General features: G+C 38.4%; 2 protein-coding genes across 2 annotated transcripts; both read left to right on the top strand.

Annotated features, from left to right (window-relative positions):
- The first annotated feature begins 905 nt into the window (after nucleotides 1–905).
- Nucleotides 906–6,595, top strand: dusp22b (dual specificity phosphatase 22b). Its single transcript, XM_008334297.3, has 7 exons — nucleotides 906–1,130; nucleotides 1,376–1,409; nucleotides 1,500–1,582; nucleotides 2,280–2,329; nucleotides 4,792–4,866; nucleotides 5,753–5,924; nucleotides 6,176–6,595. The coding sequence occupies exons 1-7, from the start codon at nucleotides 1,110–1,112 to the stop codon at nucleotides 6,317–6,319; spliced, it is 579 nt and encodes a 192-aa protein (XP_008332519.1). The 5' UTR covers nucleotides 906–1,109; the 3' UTR covers nucleotides 6,320–6,595.
- Nucleotides 6,596–7,198: 603 nt separating this feature from the next.
- irf4a (interferon regulatory factor 4a) lies at nucleotides 7,199–13,959 on the top strand. The gene is made up of 9 exons (XM_008334296.3): nucleotides 7,199–7,356; nucleotides 7,836–8,035; nucleotides 8,289–8,475; nucleotides 9,159–9,244; nucleotides 9,365–9,536; nucleotides 10,347–10,427; nucleotides 10,613–11,011; nucleotides 11,969–12,081; nucleotides 13,106–13,959. Exons 2-9 carry the CDS (start codon nucleotides 7,838–7,840, stop codon nucleotides 13,241–13,243), a joined length of 1,374 nt encoding a protein of 457 aa, XP_008332518.1. The 5' UTR covers nucleotides 7,199–7,356; nucleotides 7,836–7,837; the 3' UTR covers nucleotides 13,244–13,959.
- Nucleotides 13,960–18,312: the final 4,353 nt, after the last annotated feature.

Raw genomic sequence — 18,312 nt, 5'->3', positions numbered from 1 at the left:
GAAACCTCAGTAGAGTAAATGTGTACTATTAATCTCTTAAATATTTTATTTGTTTCCATTAAAATTATTAACAATACTCTCAACATTATGTATTGTGAATTATATATTACCGATGGTTGTATCTGTTTTTTAAAGATTTTTCTGTTATCAATTAATTGCAGTTTTCATAATAAGGGGAAAATAGTTTAATAAATTATTAAATGATTTTGAAAATTAAAGTTGTTGCGATTTTTGAGAATAACAGCTCTTTAAAATGTTACACTCATGTAAATTAGACAATAATGGCTCATTTCCTACTAAGCCACTGTTTCATAATTTCAACACAAAACTAGTACACATTTAAATTCATAGTACTATGTACTGTATGTGAACGTACATATACAGTCTCATAGTTTTTTTTCAATTATGCTTTGTTAAATGATAATTTTTAATAAATCAGGTTGTCCATAATTGTGAATCTATGCAGTAAATATTATTTATATTATTTAAATAAAATTAAAAAAATTGTTTTAACACTATCAAAACATTATCCTCAGTAGGTTTTATGTAGCAAAGATATTTTTTTAAATAGATATATTTCTTATAACCTAACCTTGTTATTGTACACTTTTGTACAGGCCTATTATTTTAAATTATTTTAATTTTCTTAGTACTTTGGCAAATACAACATTTTTTACAAACAACTAATTTTGTAACGTTGTGGTTAACTTTAGGTTATTTTTTCTGTTTGTTTTTCCCCATGCATTTTACTTTGTGATTATTAACTATAAAATAAATAAAAAAAACACACGTCCTTACATTTTTGTCTACCATCTATTATTAACGACACCAGCAAAGCAAATTGGTTAATAAGCTATATTCAGGAAGACATAATAGCGACTTGCCTTCGACCAGGAAACTTCATCTCCCAGAATTCCTTTGCACAGAGAGCCTGGCCAGGAGTAGCTGCTGGTATCAGTGTTCAGCTCGTTTTGCCTTTCGGACAGGGAGCAGAGTGCGGTGTGTGCGGACTGATAGCGGGTCAGCGGAGCCGTAAACCCGCCTGGTTCAAGTACTTTAACACAACGAGGAAGCGCAGTGGCGTCTCTCTGCAGCCTGGCTCTGTCAGCATGGGTAATGGCATCAACAAGGTAAGGTTTGATCTGCAACTGCATACGCTGGAGCAGTGTAAATAAAGAGGACAAACGGAGCAGTCGTATAGATTTACTGTATGCAGACTTTTCTATAACCAACTGTTATGAACATAGAGCCACGTTACAAGCACGTGTTGTTATTTTTAGAAATCGTCTTATTTTCAGGTTGTCATTTGAGTCACTGTACATTGAAAAGTTTACTCATCTGTCTCACATCACCAATGTTGGCTCTGCTCCTGCAGGTCCTGCCTGAGCTGTACCTGGGGAATTTCAAAGGTGCATTCAAGTCTGTGGGATGTCACTGGGGGGGTTGAGTTGTTTACATGTTTGCAAGATCCGCTGACCTGTTTGTCTTGTTTTGGTCAGATGCTAGAGACCGAGAACAGTTAGCCAGGAACAACATCACACACATCCTGTCCATCCATGACAGTGCAGCTCCCATCCTCCAGGTGAGAAGATCGGCATCAGTATCCAGACTCCACTGGGATTTGATGCATGCACACACGTTCAGAGGTGTTAAAACACATGCAGCTTAGATGCACATGACTGAGCTCAGACACAAGCCATGAACCGGTCTGTCGGGTTGATCAGGAAGGAGCCAGTCTTTTACACAGGAGTTGCTTTTGAAGCAAACCGGTATCTGTCCCAGAGGAGTCAACAAAGAGCTGGAGATGCTGTGGCTCGTTTGAGTGTATTGTAGTATCAGTGGAGAGAGATGGTTTGGACTGTGTACTAACATGTGTGCTGTGTGGGTTGTTGTGTGTGGGTGCCTTTTATCTGGCTACAGCCAGTGCTGACACTGCAATTGCAGTCATTTTTTTCCTGAAGAATTAGTATCGGTATGTTTTGTTTTCTCTTAAGGTTCAGGGTGTAAGATTTAGCAGCATCTAGTGGTGTTACATGTTGCAAGTGAATATCTCTCACCTCACTTTTTTCCCCCCATGCATGCAGGAGATCTTTGACGCCTCAAGTTGTCATTTAAACAGGGTTGCACTTAAGATAATATTGTGGTTGACCCTTGTACAGTCACACTGTGAGCCCATTTTAAACCAGTAATGTAATCTCTTCAGTGCATTGTTACACTTACATGTTGATTGACGGTAAATGCAGACATGTGACTTTTGTTTCTCACTTCTGTCCTTTCAGGAGATGAACTATCTGTGCATTTTAGCAGCTGACCTGCCCACACAAAACTTGTGAGTATCACAGTGCGAGGCACAGCAGCTACACATCCATACAATGCCGAGGCAGAGACAGAAAGAAGCTGCCACGTTTATTTGACGCCGCATTGTGTGGGGGCGACTGAAGGCTCGCTCTTTTTTCCAACAGACATGGTTTTGGCTCATACAGGCACAACATTTTCATTTCCACTCATTTTTTCGGTGAAATACAACAATAACAAAAATTGGTTTCAGCTTCTTTGTGGATATAAGGCACTGTATATGACATGAACCGAAGCTGCTTGCTTTCTGTTGCCCCTGATTTAATATTAGATAACTGAAATAGACTGAGATGTTGAAGTATTCTCAGTATCACATCTGTCCACAGTTTGTTTGGAACCAAAAATTCCTTCTCTTTCACAAGCGGGCTTTTTATTACAGACATTCTTTATATTGTCTTTCCACTATTGTGAAATTCCTTATATAGGCATATGATGCTGGATAAGTGGACGATGATGGATGGATGGATGGATGGATGGATGGCATATGATAGACAGGGTTTATATTAGCACTAGTACCAGTTTGGATTAATCTTAATTGATCAAGGTAAATTATCATTCACACACATATACATTTACTGTGTATCTGTGTACATATGTAAAGATGTGTGTGTGTGTTTATAAAAATATAAAAATGTAATTTAATGAATAACTTGGTAGGTATTCTCATCTTTTCAAGCTGTAGGAATCACTAACATTTCTATGATTACATGAATTTAATGGACCATATGGCAGGTCAGCTAATGTGATTAAAAAATCAAATATTATTTAACTCAGCTGAGACGTGATTGACTTCATTATCTGAGACTTCCACAATAATTACATCATTTACTTGTACTACAATAAATAAGACAATCTTTTGTAATGCCTCAAATCAAGTCAGGAGATCACTCAGCCAAATGGCTCACTGTGATGTCTGTGATGTAACTGCTTCTTGTTGTAAACACAAACTTTCAAAGAGTTCTGCTACTGTACTTCTTGTTTTCGGCTTAATATACCAAAACAAATCTGGTTTTAACAGACGTAAAATTATCTTTCTTAGCAGGTCTGTTTCTTGTCTTGTCAGAGAAATGTACATGAGTTAACTTTTCAGTGTTTTTTTTGTGTGTATTTTTATCTTAAAATATAAAATATAATAAAATGTAAGAAAAAAAAGAAAAAAAATCTATATTAAAATCAAAGCCATTTTCAAATTACAACAAATTTTAGAATTTTGAAATTCAAATATTTTGTGAATTTTACTACAAAAAAATCTACAAATTCTACTACAATTGTGTTCCAAATTTTTACTACTGTTAAGTTATTTCAGTTGAGTTCCTTTGGTCTGTTTATCCTGTAGAAATTCAGAGGATAGAGAGACGGCATTTAAAATCTTCTGTATGTCCTGTACATTTAGTGTAGTTGACACTAAAAAATCTTTGAATCTTGAAAGTGAAGTTGTGAGGCTGATGCCTCTGTGTGACACTGGTCTTGTTATCTCAAACTTTCACACTTGAGCGAATAGGTTTTAAAGATGTGTACTGATGTGTGTGTTGTGTTTTTATGTGTGTTTTTAACAATTAAGGCTGTAGTGTTTTTGTAAATTGTAAATATTAGGCCTGTCACAAGCTGAACCATAACAGGAAGTGGCCTCACTGTCACACGTGCGTGGAACAAATTGAGTTTCTGGCACAGACCAGGAAAAGACAGACGTCACACACAGAAGTGACTCCAGTGCACAGCGTTAGTTTCCTGCTTGCTCTATAAAATTATTTTTTTCCAAAAGCTGTTTAAAAAAAATGAAAACAACCCATTTATGTCTGTAAGATAACACATGTATTGACAAAAATATTACAGTGAAACCAGTTGAAGGTTACAGGGCAGTACTGTGTGAAGGCAGACTGAGTAGGTGGTTTTCACCTGTGTGTTGTTCATCTGTGATATGTTTGTTATCAGAAGTTAACATTTTAGGATAAAACATGTGACTCCCCCACCTACAATAGTAGTGACTCACAGACAGAGTGAAAAACTATACTACACTTCAGCATGAAGTCTCACTGCACAGTTTGATAGTCTTAGCTCAGCGGCTGCGGCAGTGCCTCCCTCTATATATACACACACACGCACACACAATCATCACCACACATTCTTATACACACTTACGTATGTACACAGGCACTCACATGCTCACTAATCCCTCTCATGGCCCCAGCTGCCTCATGACTCTGATAATAGGTTGACAGATTCTAGTGTTGAAAATTCATGGTGACATCCTGACTTGTCCAGGATGAGAATGAAAGGGACTCACAAGTCATATATACACCACGCACACACACACGCACACACATACAGCCTGTATATATTTCTATATATGAGTGTCTCAGTGTGCAATATTAAGATTTCCAATTTTAGTTCATTGTATTTTGCCTTCTGTTTCTTTTCTTGTTCTTCTCTCTACAGAACGCAGCACTTTAAAGAAAGTATAATGTTCATGCACGAGTCCCGCCTCAAAGGAGAGGGCTGCCTGGTTCACTGGTGAGTGCGTGACTGCTTGAAATGTGACATATTTCTCTGTATTTTTAAAGTAAGGGCTGTAATAAGTATATTTGTTTGTTTATTCATGTCGTATATAGCATGAGATTATTTCACTATTCAGCTGAGCTCAGATTAAATAGAACAAATACATTTAATCATCTTTGTGCCCCATACTGTGGTAGGAAACACAGTGTCACTACATTCAACCAACTGAACAGTTATCGTAGGTGAACACATCACAACACAACAACACTAAAAGCAGAACTGGATATTTTGGGTTCCCGAGTTGTTACAGAGCCCGAAACACATAATATAATATCTCCTCTCTGTCTGTACATGCTGAGCGCTAATCCCGGTTGAGACGGTAATGTTTTAAGCAAACAACTGGATGAAAGCTAATATGCTGATTTTGTCTCATGGCTTAGAAGTCATTGACTGGTAATCAAGAAATACAGACAGAGTTGAGCTGTACATGTGCGTAGGCTGCTGAGGTTTTTCATTGTGATTGTTATTTATATCTAAAGGCAGAGTGAGACTGGTCAGTGACTGCGCAGCTTTAGCTCCTCACCCTCTGTCATTGTGTGAGGGGTGCAGGTCAAGTTTCTCTATTACGTGATATTAAGGAGGAGCGTTGTGTAAGTCATTGGCTCTGCACTCTGCCCTGTGGCCGCTGGGCTTCAAGTCTCCTCTAACTGTCAGTTACAGTTTGTAGGACCATTGCAACAGGCCACTGTGTTTACATGCCCCACCTGTCCTGTCTACATTCCCCACCACTGGGGCCTGCCCCACACTTTGAGAAACACTGGTTTAAACATTTCTTTTCAGTCTAGAATATGGATGTTCTGTTTGTTTAACTTTAATAACTTTTGAAACTGCATCTGTCCAGTTTGGCAGGTGTGTCCCGCAGTGTCACTCTAGTAGTAGCCTACATCATGACTGTGACTGGTTTAGGCTGGCAGGAGGCGCTGGCTGCGGTGAGAGTGGCCCGACCCTGTGCCGGACCCAACTTGGGTTTTCAGCGGCAGCTCCAGGAGTTTGAGGCGAACCAAGTAGATGAGGTACATCGAGTCTTGAGAAACTGGCCAAGGAAACACTGCAGTGCAGGGGTGCTCAATATGTAGATCGCAATCTGCTAGTAGATCGCGAAGGGAATTCTGGTAGATGATGAGTTATTATAATAAAATTAAAAAAGTACATTTTTTATAAATATAAGTCCATAGTGTGCAGTAGTGAGCCAAAAAAGTGTGGACACCCCTGCTGTAGTGGCAATATTGTATTTATTTGTTTTTTTGTTCTTTATTTTCTGTAGTTTAGAGAATGGATACGGACAGAATACAAAGACAACCCCTTCAATGACGAGGCTGATATACGGGACCTGCTGGCCCGGGTATCTAACGTCAGTGTTGAAGAGGCTGAAAAAGAGGCTCCTCTCCAGCCACTTGTAGATAATTAACCAGAACTGTTCTAGCTGAGTCTAGAGCACACAACATATTCCACCACCGTCTGAGTGAGCTCACCATTTGGAATGGACTGCTCCTGGGATTATTTCACTGTTTGAAGGACTTGGACACTGAATGATCACTGACACAGTTATTACACATTTCTATTTAAAAAACAAAAACAAAACACTGATATTTCTGTACTTCTAATTTAAAAAGTTGTAAACTGTGTTTCTTTCCCTCCGCTTGAATTTCAGTATAATTTAAAAAATTGAAATAAAATAAGTAAAGAGATTTATGTTGTGGGTTTGTAAGTCAGTGGGCTGTCATTGAAGTTGATAAGACAGATGCTGTGCTGCATCGATCGTCTGTTTCCTGGGTCTCTTCCTGTTTGTCTTATGTGCAAGGGAGGTCATGCATGGTGGTATCACAACACTGTCATCCTTTATCACTCTTTAACTTTACTGTAAAAAAAAACAAAACACGAAAAACTTCATTTATTTCACCCACTATGACTTATTGTTTAGAGTTTTGTCACAAAACTACTACAGGTTGCAGGGGATGAATAGGTAATCAGTAACCACTGGAGGGAAGCATTGCCAACTTTCATAAACTGAAGTGTACACTTTCTTCTACACTAGACCACGTGCACGTTCTCTTGACACTGGCAGAAAATTCAGTCTTTGCTCCATAACAGTCTAGACACATTCTTATTTCCCGTCAGCAGTCGTAGTCACATTTATGGAAATTAATTTGAACCTGCAGACATAAACACCAAAACACGTGGGTGGATATTTTGATGGTAAAACACAGGTAATGTTCCATTCCTTCCCAGTGACTGCTGGCTGGGTGTCACTATGAGGGATTCCCCTCTGCAGCAATGTGGGCGCTGAGTTTCACAGAAATGAGCATCTCAGGGCTACGCATCTCCTCTCTAACTTCTCAGAGCCGCTGAAGCTCCTCCCTGAACTCAATCAAGATGTGACAACATTTAAAAAAACGACACAGAGCTTTGAATCATATTGTAGTGGAGGAGCTGACATGATATAAGGTAAGATGGAGCTTCTTGTTTCAGCTGCATCACCTCTAAAGACTCACAATCGTGGTACAAAAAATTGACTATCAGCCTTTTTTTAGTGAGGAGACTTTACCTGATACTTCATGTCAGTGTCAGGGATAAAGTTTTAGGGTAATAACTACATTTAAGATTGTAATAATTTGTTTTTCAAACCTGTACTAATTGCCTAATGTTAATGTTTAGATTTAATCCTTATTTAGTTTCAGTTAAGGACTTTCTTTCTATCAACTTCATCCACTTCAAGAGCATACTGCTTAACCTGAAAATTCATATTTTTGTTTGCAAAGCATTTAACTTAATAACAATTCTATAAAATCAGCTTCAACTAGAACTAGAACATAGAGTTTTTACATTTTCACTGAATATTTTTTGGGAGAAAAAAACAAAAAATCAAATTGCACATGCCACATTAAAGCTCAATTTAAAAATACATTTTTTTTTATTTTTTGCAGAAATGAACCTGGACGACGATAGTGGCCTGTCAGTTAGTTGCGGCAACGGCAAACTGAGACAGTGGCTGATAGAGCAAATCGACAGCCAGAGGTATCCTGGTCTAGTTTGGGAAAATGATGAAAAATCGATTTTTCGGATCCCTTGGAAACACGCTGGGAAACAAGATTATAACAGAGAGGAGGATGCTGCGCTCTTCAAGGTCAGTCTGTCCCACCATGTGTTACCCACGCTGCACCTGAACTCAACTGCATCTGACAGCTGTTGCTTATAAAACACCTTAAAATATTTTCATGGTGATTAAACATATTCACGAGGGTAATTATATGGATTAAATGTTACTATGAAAAGAGCATTTGTTTCCTAAAACAACTTCTTATAACAGGATCTTTACATGAGTTTATTTTCATGAGAGTGAAGTTTAAATAATCTATTTATGTTTTCTTTTCTGTAAGGCCTGGGCAATGTTTAAAGGAAAATACAAAGAAGGTGTGGACAAACCTGATCCCCCCACATGGAAAACTAGACTACGCTGTGCGCTCAATAAAAGCAATGACTTTGATGAGTTGGTAGACAGGAGTCAACTGGACATCTCTGAGCCATACAAGGTCTACAGGATCATCCCAGAAGGAGCCAAAAAAGGTAATAAATCAAGTCCATATCAGACTAACTGTACCTACAAACGTGATAAAAAATACATCTATTAATGATACATAATAAAGTTTAATCTGATTATCTGTGTCAAAAACAAACATTAAATATCTCATTTCAATTAATTGTATTCACTGTTAAGGGATTTTCATACATACATGTATGATTAGATTTAGAATCTTGTGTTTTAGCTCACATTGTGTGCAGAGTACTGGCATATTTGTCACACATATATTATGCACCACCACCTCTGTTGACTCTATTCAGACAGGAAGCACAAAGGAAGCCAACGCATTAACCAAAAAGGCCAGAGTGCTTATTTTAGAGGGCTACAGTTACTAAGTGCAGGGTGCACCTAACACAGGCTGCTGTCGCCCTCCAGCCTTGCATAACTGAAGTATCTGCCCATTTATGGCGTTTAGTTTAGTTTTCACTGGCCAACAGTTTTTTTTGTGCATGGATTGCAGACTAAGACTTTGACACCTGGCTGAGTCATCTGGACTCACTTTGCAAATGACCCTGAAAGCAGCTGGCTGATCCTCAGGAGAGCAGAAAGCTTGGTCACAGTACGAAACCTGAAAAGAATCTGGCTAATGGCGTCTAAAAATGTCTTCCCTTATGTGTTTCACTTCATTGTCAGAATAGAAAATAACATACATTTCCTTCATTCACAGGAATGAAGATGGGAAACATGGAGGAGCCAACGCCACATGTGAATACACTGGGATACATCCCTCAGTATGGACCTCTGCACAACCAGGTTAGAAGGACTCTAAGACTCAATGTGTCCCATGGAACCAGCCACAGTTATGACACTTCTAAGCTCTAGGGTTAGAGGTTCTGTTCTCTCAGTGACCAGACTCTGGGCTTCTTCTCTCAGGTGCCGGGCTACATGGTATCTCAGGATCGAAGGGACTGGAGGGATTACTCTGTGGCAGAACAAGCACCTCTTCTCCCTCATCATCAAAGTACACATGCAGAACTGCAGTATGACCAGTGCCACTACCCATCGCCCATCAGTCGGGCATGGCCAGGACCACATGCAGAAAATGGTGAGAACAAGCTGAAGTCATGTCATGTTTACATAATAATATAATATAATATAATATAATATAATATGATATGATATGATATGATATGATATGATATGATATGATATGATATGATATGATATGATATGATATGATATGATATAATATAATATAATATATAATAATCACTATGGTAGGTTTTTGTTATTTAAGATACTATAGGCTAAGTGCTAATTATTAATGTTGTTCAAAGCGTTAAAGGTTGTGTACAAACACACAGCAATATTTGCACTGTGCATTTAACCCCATGCATGAAACAGGAGCACAGGCTGGGATTCAAACCAGCACTCCTCTGATACTGCAAAGCCATGGCAATGACCCATTATACCAGTATCAAGATAAAAGCATAGAAATCATGACACTAGTAAATCATCCAAATTAATCCATACAGCACTTATAGTGTAAATCCAACGTTCCACGTTTGGCTGTGATATATTTGAATACAATATTAAACTGTAATTATTTAAACAGGAAAATCAATAATGCTCAATTTGTGCTTCGTTGTAAGTGTAGGATGTACACGTCACTGTTTGTACAGAACATCCAGATTTGTAAAGGTCAAGAATCCAGCAACATGCACCTGCGATCAGTGATGTGTGCAGAATGTACTGGAGCCCAAACTGTTGGTGCGGAACGGCCAACTGTCAGATTTTTTTTTTTAACAAGACGGGAAGATGTGTTAAACGTGTGGCTTTGGTGCAAAATGCAAATGTCTCCACACGCTGATTCGCTTATTCTCTAAATTCTAATTTTCTAATCTGTCCCCTGCAGGTTTCCAGCTCTCCTTCCACACCTATTTTGCAGAGTCACAACCACCTCTGTACACAATGGACCACAATCCTGCAATCACAGGTACAACATTATGCTGGGTCTCATTAAAACACACAAAGATGTGTTGATAAAATGTAGTATTTTGTTTCAAAAGGTTTTTTTTCCATGAAATGATGAGTAGAATAAAACAGATTGATATTTCAGCGGCTACATTTTCATCACAAGTTTAGATTTAAAATTCCCATCTCTTGTGGTCTTTCTTCCAGATGTCAGCCTGCATGTGTCTTTATACTACAGAGAGTCACTGGTGAAGGAACTCACCACCACCAGCCCTCAGGGCTGTTGTATCAGCTCCTCTTCCTCATCTTCTCCCTCCTCTTCCAACCGCTCCTCCCCGTGCCCGGAGGACAAATTTCACAGTGGAGTGGAGATGATCACTCTTCCATTTCCTTACCCTGAGTCTCACAGGCAGGGTGCCGAGTTGCTCCCCAAAATACTGGAAAAGGGGGTGCGTTTGTGGATGACGCCCGACGGCTTGTATGCGAAGCGTCTTTGCCAGGGACGGGTCTACTGGGAGGGGCCTACGGCTCCATATATGGATAAACCAAATAAACTGGAGAAAGAGCAGCCGTGCAAACTGTTTGACACCCAACAGTTCTTCTATGGTAAGAGCAACAATGAAGCTGTAGCTTGATGTCCAACCTCAGACTCAGGCCTGTGAAATGAAGCAGGTCACTTTAACTCAATGTGGTTTCATTTTCTTTCATTTTGTGAATGCAGTGTAAGTGTTCCAATCCCATGTCCTATCAGTTTCTACAGATAAAAAACAAAAATAACACACACACCACAAAGGTTTTGTAAATTATTCATCAAATGACCTTTTCTCTTCTTAGAAAGAAAACTGTTTCTTATTATTAAGGTGTGACAAAGAAAAGTCCCTGATGAATTCTTTTGTAAAATCTGAATCATCAAAATGACTGTCAGTTACTGGTAAGTCATTTGCGAGTTAACTGATGAGTGAAGTCTCTAGTCAGGAGCTTTCTTCCAAATACACATGCACTTCAAATTGATATACAATATATATCATTGATATTTAGCATTTAATTATAATTATTATTATTATATTTTTATTGAGTTTATTGAATTTTAGGATGTGATGCTTATTTTTAACACATTGACTGGAGTGAAAACATTTTAATTACCATTAATTTTATTTGCATTTTTAAAGCAATACTTTTTTCTTTTTTTTTACTTTTGCAAAAAATGCAAAATATATGCACTCTGAGTCACTGACAGTTCATGATGAGCATGATTTGATGTGGTCTGATAAGGCCTGTGATGATGTTGATGTTCAGGATGAAGAAGAGACTGCAGGTGTGTTCACTGGGTAAAGTCCCTTTCAGGCTAGTCACACTGTGAACAGGGAGTGTGTGGAGTCCCCACCCACCTCCTGTGGGCCACCACTCACCGATCGGTTCAATTCAGCAGAAAATTTCCATTATCTCTATCTGTTATTTCCAGAAAAAAACAACCTTAATTTAAAAATGTCATGGACTTTTAATGTTATAAATGTTATTTAAGGTTAAATGTTTTTTTTCTTAACGCCTTTGCTCTTCACTCAGAATTACAAGATTATGTCCATAATGGCCGGCATCTACCGAGATATCAAGTGGTGCTGTGTTTTGGAGATGAGTATCCTGACCCTCAGAGGTCGAGGAAGATGATCACAGCACAGGTATGTGCCAAAAACTCATTACATGAACTCGAACTGATTTTTAATTACAACAACATCCTATCATATATGGATTTGTCTAAATGTAGTTGAGAAAACAGAATTGGTAAATAAAACAAAAGGGTTTTCAACATGGCACCTTAGGAGCTTACACTGTAGACAGAAGAAAAATCACCAAATGATTTGTCTTATAACCAGACAATAACTGCCAAGACATGAAAATATGACTAAACCCAGTCTAGCTTTGTCAGAAATTGCAGTCACTTTGTCCCTGCAGTGAAATGGACTATAAAGTTGCAGATCAAGAAAAGCTTTCACTTCTGCTGCTGAGCTCTCCAAACCACACTGAAGTATTCTAATGACAGGGCAGAGAAAGATGACACATAGTGGGATGTGATCATTTGATCAGAAAGATAGAAAACTATAGAAAAGTCTTACAATGGAGAGATTTGGCCCAAGTTTGGAGAAGAAGGAGAGAACATATAACACAAAGAACACTCTCCTCAAAGGATAATTCCTTCTCCAGTGTAAATAATAAAGAGACATAGGAGATTATCATTGACTTCATTTCATAAAAAAAATACAGAAACTCAAGGGGATTGAAGTCCAGGACTCATTTAAGGAGACGTATGGATTTGTTGAAGAAAGGACTAGAATGCATCATAAGATGTGTCTCTAACTTGTTAAATATAACAGGATCCAGGGAAGTTTGTAGTTTTGTAGGAGAAGAAAACGAAAGAAAAAAGTCTTTTACCTGTTTGTTTGCAAAATAAATAAAGTCAGACTCCAACAAAACCTTGTGCGTTCATAAATGCTGTGTTTCTAGTGAATGAAAGCTTGATGTAAGCTACACATTTTTAAACAAGTGTGAAATAGCCAAAGAACTTAAAAAATTGAAATAAAAAAAAAACCAGCCATAAATAAAACATCTGTATGAAGGTTACTGCTCTGTAACACATTGGTGTCTAAGACGAGCGAGTGAAACCTCCTTAGATACAGCTGTTCATTTGTGTGTGGTTTTTTTTAGGTGGAGCCAGTGTTTGCCAGAAAACTGGTGTGCTTCTACCAACAGAACAACGGCCACCACCTGCGAGGCTACGACTACATCCAGGGACAGAACATCGACTATACTTCACAGAGACCTTTACAGCACATTCAGGAGTGACACACACAGACCAACACACACCCACACACACCCATAACCACACCTACATTTCCTATCACGTCTTGTGTGTAGTGTAAATGGCAGGAACTGTCAGCGGCTGAGGGGCAGAGATGGGGAAACCCTGTTTTCATTTGCACGCCTTTTTGCCTCAGAGTCTCATCTTGTTTTTTTTTTTTGTTTTTTTTGTTTTTTTTTTTACTTAAAGATTTATTGTCACAGTGTAAAGGATGCGGTTTGAGGGAAGCTGGGTGGGGCAGAAGGCGACTTAGACAGGAAGTACTCGCAAAGGTGCACAGGAAGAGCACCCCCTCCCAGCCCTGCTGAGGTCAGATGTTACAGAGTAATAAAGAGAAGTGAATAAAGACGTGTTACTTTTTCCATTATCAGGTGCCAGCTGATGATGTCGCTGTTATTGCCTGGATGAGTTGCACACTTAAACCCTAATGTTGCTCCCTAATGTTTTTATAGTACAGGATGTAGAAAGAAAATGAAATTGTAAACATTGTGACATTTCCAGCTCGTGTTGAACAGCTCGTGTTGAGTTTTGAAGAACAAACTTTAACATGAAATGAACCTCTGACCTAGTGCTGTGTATAGAACGCTGTTTGTTTCCCAGCTGCCTTATTTGTTCTTTTACTGAATGTGACTGTTGTGAGATAAAGTAATGTTTGTGATGCCTTCAAGCAAAATAATTAAAATAAATAATGATAAATTAATTAATTGTGGTGAATAAAGATTGATTCACATGTTTTATGTATGTATGTTTGATTAGTAAGATTACTTATATACTATATATATATAGTGTATAAAATATATATATATACAGTATATATATAACTACATACAACTCCATCTCCTGTCCCTCTGTTCTGCTCATTTCTAACATCCATTCCATTCTCTCCTGATGAAAATCTCAGCATCTTCATCTCAGTCACCTCCAACTCAACATTTTGTCTCTTAGACCGAGCCACTTCCTCTAAACCATGCATCCTAGCAGGTCTCACTACTGTGTTATTAACTGATTTATCTGGACTTAAGACTTGCACCAGAAGGAGTAGCTGGGTTGTTCTATTTATCAGAAAGAGAAAAAAGACAGGTATTGTGTTCCAATATTTTAGTTTGACATAAATTATTTCTATGTTGATATATGCAGCTCAATTCAAAGTAAATGTCAAAAAAAGCAAAAAAAAAAACCCAAAACAAAACAAATAAAGATTGGCATTACAACCCATTTCATTTGCATTTTAAACCCTTGTCTATTAATTCGCCCCAGCCTGAAACAGATGTCTCCAACACACAATAAAAAAATTCAAGTTGGATTTGCAGTTCAAGTTAATTCAAGTAAGATTAACTGGTTAACTAGTAACTAGTTTGGGTATCAAGAATGACCTGAAAAGGCTCAAAAGATTCACATAAACAACGTTTTTTTGCTTGTTTACATCGACAAATATTCATTTAGAGGTTTTTCCCATGAAAGTCTTTTTTAATGAACAGACATTTATCGTCCTTAACTGTAAAGTCCAAACCTTTGGTTTGATTATTATTATTTTATAATTATTATTATTATTATGTTTGGTTATGGTTTTACTTCTTGAACACAAAATCCAAAGAGCTGGTTAATCAAAAACTGAAAATCTTTCCTTTTCCCTAAATAATTAATGTTCAATCCTTTTTCATCCTTGTTTCATTTTGACTCTTAACCTTTAACTTATGGCTCAGGTCTGTGTTATCAGAAATGAGAGGCCATGGCGGGCGTTACTTTGTAGAAAGCTGACTGGAAAAATCACACTCATTTCATAACTTGTGAGGCACCTTACCTATTCCTCTTAAACCTGAAACTTGCGGCCTCACAAATGGGAAGGAAAACTACCTCTGTGCTGTGTGTGCAGGTTCAACTCCAGAGCAACTCACCGGTTCCCAAGTGCTATAACCGCCTCCCTGTTGAATCAACGACAAACTGACGACAAGGTCAACACAACAAAATGTGCATTGATTCTGTTGGAATGTGTGTAGAATAGATGGCTGCAAAAAAAGTGAAAGTCAGACTGGAGTTTGTCAAAAGTGATCAAACTGTAGGAGGGTTACGTTGGTGTGTTTTCTTCTGTGGTCCATAGTTTCAATCTCTGCATGTACTTCCTTCACACTTAAACCACATCACTTTCACAAAGGGCTCCAAACCTATGATCGGAATCACATGCAGGGAATATCATACTGTGCATGTCTGTTTGTGAGCTGTGCATGTGAACTCTAAATACAATATTTCACAATCAGACATTTTTTAGTGTTTGAAAAGCGACCCCTCTCGCCCCTGTGTGTGTGTGTGTGTGTGTGTGTGTGTGTGTGTGTAGACCAGGTAGATGGTTACAGGCTGTGGTTTATCTATTGTCATAAATTGACATTTATGGGAAAAACATGACTCCTCCAATGACACACACACACACACACACACACCTACGTTACATTCAGAGAGGAAGTCACGAAAAGTGTGCAAAAATGTTTTCTTGAACATGAGAGTTTGATTATCAACTTTGGACAATTTCTCAGACAAAAATAAATTCTCTTTATGTTTTATCATTTCATTTTTCTTTAACATAAAGACATTCAGAAACTATTAAGACAAATGTTATGTTTGGGACAAAAAGATGACATCTAAACTTTTTTTGCAATAACAATAACATATAAATGGAACATATTTGATTCTTATGTTGCCATGAACTCTGCCGTCTCTGCCTGCCTAATCATCATCATCATCTTCAGCTGTGGCTGCAGCCAAGTCGTCATCATCTCCACCTGCTGCTCTGTATGTAAGTCCCTCTCACACCGCTGAAGTGTTGTTGTTGTTGTTGATGTTGCAGCTCTTGTTTGGTCATGGTTTTTTTTTTTTCTTGTTTTATTTGTCGTTCTGATCCCTCGACCACTTATTACTGTGACGCATTGGTTCGGCCGCTCTGTGGGCTGCTGGTCGGTCAGACACTTAAGTGTTGTTTAATATCCTGCTCATATAAGGCCCTGGTTGAAAGTGTGACGACCTCGTCTTCATTTTTAAAATATCTAAACTCTAAAAGTGACACTGTGTGCAAATCCACTCTCGTCATTCTGCAGCCAATTGACGATAGTCTGCTTTCAGGAAGCTGGAAGGATTGCAAGCTGCAGAAAAAATTTGCATAATTTTGCAAGGTTTGCATAAAGAAATTTCAGTTAGTGTGTTTAACACATACCAATATATATTTCGGGATTTCTTATAAGTACAAGCTAAGGATTCAATTGCATTTTTTTTGTGTGCATATTTTCTAGTATTGGGGTCTGTACTGCACTGCACTTCTGTGTATACAGTAGATGGAAGTGTATACACAGACGAGGCTCTTCTTGATTAAAAAAAGACAGCTTCAGAGATGCTGCTCCTCGTATGTAAATATTTTATTTATCCTCACAATAAATCAGCTTGAATGGCTTCCAGATGTCAGTGTTTATGAAAACCTGTCCCCTAACATTGTTCATTACGATGGCAAAAAGAGAGAGAAAAAAAAAACAAAAAAACATTTACAAATGAGGAGCAGTCAGAAAATGAAGAAGAATCTGATGAGTTTATTGATCTACTTTCACAGTTGAAAGTTGTTACAGTTAACAGGTGGACGTGTGTGATAGGATGGCTGCTCTAAAGTACATCAGAGGGAATTCTGATGTTTGTCACACAGTCATTTAAAGCCGATAAAGGAGGTGTAAATAATTTGAAGTGCAGTTTACCAAATGACCAGCAGGGAGTGGTGTATCATAGGGTGGTTGTTGAACTGTGGTGGGACATAATGGACTGCAGCAGTCTGTGCATTCAAAAATCGTTTGATCACTCCTAATGGCTCAGAGGCGTGACACTCCTTCCTAAAAGACAAATATACAGCTGAGGTCTACAGATGTGGGACACACACACACATGCACACACACACACACACGCACGCACTCAAATATGTTTCCTCAAAGGATTTTATAATTAAATTTAGGATCACCAACAATGTAATTTTATTTTTTGGGGGGATTTCCTGCAAACCATTTTCCATTTCCACTCTCGTTTATTTCAAGAGCCTGTGGTTCCTTCTTGTTTTGTGATCAATTTCTTAATTTGTCAAATTGTCAGAGACATTTTGTGTTCCGTGTCCCCTTGACACACGAGCAGAGGTGCTGACAGAGAGGCAGAGGTGGTCGGATTGACAGCTCACTGCCTGTGTTGCGTGAGAGTTAACTGGGGCTGTTCTCAGACTCTGTGTGGTCTGGGTGTGTGGTCTCCAGCTGACAGACAGGGCGGAGGGCGAGAGAGAGAGAGAGAGAGAGAAAGAGAGAGAGAGTGTTTACTTTGTCTGGTGTCAGGTCCAGGCTCTCTGTAGTCATGGACTGACTTGCACCACTCAGCAGGCCTGGTCTGAAAGGTAAACACACTGCCACCACTCTGGCATGGCTCATCTAAGGATCACTTCTATCCATGTTCACTGAGGGGACCAGAAAGAACTTTATACACCAGGCTCCATATGTATCGCCTGTAGACATGGAACCTAGAATACAAATTCAAAGACTGATTATTTCACAATCTTCTTGTCTCTCATGGGTTCTGTTTTTCTGGCCTGATTGCAGTTACCCCCCCACCCTCACAACAATATTACTTATTAATGCGACTCATACTTTAAGTCTGTTTCTTTTTTCCAGTAGGAGTATTTTCACCAGTCATAACATGGACTTTTTGATCTTTGGCTCTTCTCTAACCAATAGGTTCTGTCTTTCATCTTTTGCTCTATTTTGCATAAATATGGGTCGCCTGAGTCAGACCACGGAGCTGACTTTGATGTATTTGTTCCATTCAGAGTGAATCTGGCTTTTATAATTCCTTTTCTTTCTTTTTTTCCCTCTTTTTTTTTTTTTTTTGCAATTTGTTTGTTATGTGTTTATTTATAAAAAAAAACCCCAGAGTTTTTTCAGTAATCTCTCATTCACTTGGATTCAATTTTCAAGGAGAGAGCCGACTGTGCCTGAAAATGACATGGTTTTACTTTATTACATACAGATTTACAGAGGTGGTGGGGGGG

The sequence above is a fragment of the Cynoglossus semilaevis genome, chromosome 20 (genome assembly GCF_000523025.1).
Source record: "Cynoglossus semilaevis isolate Cse_v1.0 chromosome 20, Cse_v1.0, whole genome shotgun sequence".
Lineage (NCBI taxonomy): Eukaryota > Metazoa > Chordata > Actinopteri > Pleuronectiformes > Cynoglossidae > Cynoglossus > Cynoglossus semilaevis.
This window is presented reverse-complemented; position numbering and strand designations above follow the sequence as displayed.